The 4,528-nt window shown below is 35.2% G+C and overlaps 1 protein-coding gene across 3 annotated transcripts in view; it reads right to left on the bottom strand.

The window, feature by feature from the left end:
- Positions 1 to 4,528, bottom strand: part of slc24a4b (solute carrier family 24 member 4b) — a 30,602-nt gene that overhangs the window by 17,306 nt on the left and 8,768 nt on the right. For all 3 annotated transcript variants that reach the window (XM_014022258.1, XM_014022259.1, XM_014022260.1), the window contains exons 7-8: positions 2,609 to 2,683; positions 2,508 to 2,533 (exon numbers count right to left, since the gene is read on the bottom strand). In XM_014022258.1, the coding sequence (XP_013877712.1) occupies positions 2,508 to 2,533; positions 2,609 to 2,683 (101 nt within the window). The remainder of the gene's footprint in view (positions 1 to 2,507; positions 2,534 to 2,608; positions 2,684 to 4,528) is intronic.

Below are 4,528 nucleotides of genomic sequence, written 5' to 3'. Positions count from 1 at the left end.
TTGATATGTTATAATGTCATTCCCTCATCAAAAACGTACCCACAGTGTTGCTTTGACTCATTCATGAATGTTTGAGAAATCCTTGAATCTCCTGTTGTAGCCACGTGGAGCTGCCTAAACACTTCCTGGTACAAAACACGGCCTATTTACCCAAAGCTCCTCCCGGGAGCTCAGTCTGCAGCCAAGCTCCCGCCCCACAGAGCAACTCTTCCCTGAAGCATTGTTGTGAAGACGTGCTGAAGTGGAAGTGTCAGAAACAGTAGGAGGTTCTTAAAAAGACGGAGCTTTTAGATGCAAAATCAAATGTAGTTTTATACAAACAGCATTTTCATAACAACTGACAGTAACTTGATGCTATGTGCATGGAAAACATACAATACTTCTTTAACCTGTTAACCTTCGGGCATAAAATACCATAAAACGCCTTAAAAAGTTGACACAAATTAAATGAAGTACTGCTTTTGAACCCTTTAGAGTAAATTTACAAGCTTGGTCTCTTTTTAAAGCTAATAATCTGAATTTTTAACTTCAGCAGTCATATTCGTTGTAACTATAACCAACTGTAACTAATATTGAAGTAAAATACACAAAAATCAAGATATTTTTCTCCCTAAATTTTCATTTTTTATTAAAACGTTGTGCAATCATGTAAGATGCTCAAGCCTTAACATGCAAATGCAAAGATCAATACATGATATATGATATATTAATTAAGCACATTTACAGGAMGCCATAATTGGAGCAAAGATGGATAGGGTGGGGGGTACCATTTAAAATGAAGTCAAAGAAGAAGTTGGTGTTTCTTTGAGTCCAAAAACAAAAACAAAACAAAACAAAAAAAATAATAACTTAACAGAAACCAGCTGAGTTTTCTCAATAAGAGTCATGGAATATTCAAACTATCACTTTAGCGACAACATACAGAGTTTGTCAGATGAATTATTAAATTTGAAGCAGCTTTGTTTTTGTTTTTTTCTTTCATTGCTTTGGAAGTGGAACAAAAAGTGTATTTCTAGTGGTAGAGAAGACTGCTTTGGTTTAGAAGAWTAAAGTTTAACAAGTTAAAAGTTATAATAATGATTCAGTTAAATTTTTTTAGACGTGTCTATTTTGTTGTCCCCCCCACTCCCCTCCATGGGACAATAGATCTGAGAGCAGGCTCAGGCGGAGCGGAGCAGCAACAGCGTGGGACAAACGAGCGGCTCTCTTTTCTTCCCTCCTTCTTTCCATCCTTTTTAGCCTTTGATGTTCTTTTTGGATTAATTTGCCTTCTGCTCACTCTTTCTCCATGTACCAACCGAAGCATGGAGGCGCTGCCTTTTTTCCTCTGCCAGCTCATCTTTGTGTACATCTGTGATGTTTTGTTTTTGTTTACCACACACACACACACACACACACACACACACTTCATAGGTGCATTCAGCCATTACTGTTTCATCACACAAGGTGAGCATTTTAACACAGGTGCAAAAGAAAACTTCAAATTTAAGTGTTTATTGTTAGTTTTTAGGCTGGTTGTTAGTTTGACTCCATCTTATCTCCAGGATGGAACAGGCGTGTCCAATCCTGGTCTGTTTTCAGASGGTTCTCTGATCTACACACATGATTTGAATAAATGAATGATTAACAGGMTTCAGGTGTGCTGGAGCAGAGAAACAAATAAAACTTGCAGGGTAGCAGTCCTTCAGGATCATGACCGAACCCCCCTGATCTAAAACACAGAGGTCAAACATTCAGTCGCCTTTAGATGTTAGAAGATCTGAACCTAACAGTCGGGGTGAGTGCTTCAGCAGCTGCTGCTCTGATTTTATGCAGTCCTTTAAGGTTTCACACAAGGACCGCTCAGACCTTTAGAGAACTCCAAGATGCTTTTTAAAACCCGTCTTTACTCACTGGATGCCAAGAAGAGCTTGGTTACTTGATGTTTTATTTTAACTTTTATAGTATTAAAGGAAATTATTTTATTACTTTTGTCTTCATTTATATTTTTGAATTTTTCATTATTATTGATATTATATGCTGTGTAGTCTTTTTTGCTTTGGTGCTTGTCTTTGTGCTTTTATCAATAAATTAACATTTGGCCAATTTTCTGTTAATGTGATTTTTTTTAGTTGAGATACTGGAAGTTGCCTTTACATTATTATTATTATTATTATTATTATTATTANTATATATACACTGTATATATGTGCGTGGAATGGATACCGGCTCACCAAAGAGGATCTCTACTTTACACAATAAATTAAAGGGAAACTGACAGATTTATGATCATTTCTTTTAGCTAATAATGAAATATTAAATGGTTATTCATTCTGACCATATCATACTGAATTTTTGTAAAAAAAAAATTTTAATTAAATAAAAAAAATTTTACACCAAAATAATTTGGGGGGCTTTAAAGTATTTTAGGGGGGCTCCAGCCCCCCTAAAATAGGCCTAGTGACGCCACTGCATGAATCACAAGTTAAAAGTTCTGTTTCTCAAAAAGTTTAAGACGAGTCACTTACCAAACTATCTTCTCATCGTAGATGAACTGAAAAACAGAATTTGTTTCAGAATGATGGGAACAAAAAAATATATTTAAAACTGGTGATGAATGTGAACTCACTGCAATCAGAGCCACGACAGACAGGATGTAGTAGAACGAGTCCCTGAAAACAGCCCACCAGGTCAGCAGGACCACCTGAGAATTTACAGCAAGTTTTTTTTACCTCAACTAACGTTTAGAGAACATGAATGTGATTTCTTTTTACTGTATTTTATAGAGTATTTTAACTGTGTGGTGTCCTTGAGTGCCATGAAAGGCACCTTCAAAAAAAAGTATCATTATTTTTAATTTATTTATTATTATAGGCAAATAGCTTCTGACAGCATCTGAACTTTAAGTTATGATATTTCTGATGCGTTTAATTTATTTATTATTATCTCCACATCTCAGCTGGAATAACTATCCACTTTGATGTGTAAAACAAAAAGTTTGTAAACAGCAGCCTTTTTAAGCAGATAAGTGCTAAATTTCGGACTTCTAAATGTTCATTTTGGATATGTATGTGTCTAAAAAGCAAGGAAATGGTGTTGGATTGAAATGACTAGAAAGTCCAAACCTTTCTTCCTTGTGGTCTATTAAAAATTTAGTTTAAAAAGAGGCTTGAATCCAAATGTGGTTGGAACTATTAAACTCCTTTAGGCCCTGTCACACTAGACAACTTATGCCAACTGATGAACATTTTAAAGACATCTACATTGAAGATGGAATTGAAAAAATCAACAGGAAACTTCATTTTGGCGTGTACATAATGTAATTCGAACAAACTGATCACATATATAACCGTTATTAGAAATTTAGACATAAAAAATGCTTCAGAAGTTGACATAAGTTGTGTGACAGGGTCTTGAGTAGTGTAAATTTATGTATTTTAGAATAAAGGAGTAAACATGACTGCAGAATGATCTATTGTATCATCTGCAAGTGATTTATTGCAGTTTGCAACAGCTGATGTACAYCTGGCTGGTAAACCAAATTAAAGAGAGTTAGAGAGAGAAAAATCACAATGAGAACAGCCACAACAACAACAACAACACACACACACTCACACAGGTATTGTGTTCAGTTATGAAACCATCTCCTCCCATTGTCTCAGGGAGAAAACAATTGAAATGTAGGTCAGTGGGGTACGCAGCCAGAAGAGGCTCCCAACACTTCAGCACAGACAACTGAAGCTGCTCACAATGGTCAAACGTCTGCTCCGGCCTGGAACCCCTCATTGTTGTTAATTACATCTCATCTGACCTCTTCAGTCACATCAACTGCCTTCAGACGCACAAACTATTCAGTAATAAACAATTTAAATAAAGAAAAGATAATTATGGCAAAAAAATGATGGTTAATTTATCCTAATAAGAAAAAAAGAACACTTAAATGCCATCGTTGAGCCATTGCCAGCACAATGGTTTTATTTTCATCCTGAATTTAATAAGATAACAGAGCTTCTCATGCTGCTCACTAGATGCAGCTARAGGTTTGATTTAACTCATTTGATTTAAACCAGTGGATCTACASAMWTMTMRWCAKKASAYAYWMWKGTTTCCTCTTTGGACATCTTTACTAAGGACACCACCTGCTGGTTAAAAAAGAGCCTCACAGGTTTTTTTTTTCTTTTTCTTTTTTCCTTAATAGATGAGCACAAATAAAGTCAGGATTTTGTTATTCGACAAGTTTCTTGTCATGAGGTTGGATGAGGACCAGCTGTAGACTCATAGGAGGAGTACAGTTGGTACCTCAAAGTGATTGAGTGAGAAAAAGTATATACATAGCAAGTGAAAGTACATATATACATAGTGAGTGAAAGTATATACATCTTACCATAAAATTATTTTGGTTAAAACCTCTTCTAAAAAATACTTGAGTAAAAATTTTTATTGTATCTGATGTTTACTGTACTTAAGTTTAAAAGTATTACTTTTTTTACTGGGCAAATAAAATACAACTTGTCTCTTCTGAGGTGGCTAATGCTAAAGTGGCTAACGT

This window comes from Austrofundulus limnaeus, unplaced genomic scaffold (genome assembly GCF_001266775.1).
Source record: "Austrofundulus limnaeus strain Quisiro unplaced genomic scaffold, Austrofundulus_limnaeus-1.0 Scaffold321, whole genome shotgun sequence".
Lineage (NCBI taxonomy): Eukaryota > Metazoa > Chordata > Actinopteri > Cyprinodontiformes > Rivulidae > Austrofundulus > Austrofundulus limnaeus.
This window is presented reverse-complemented; position numbering and strand designations above follow the sequence as displayed.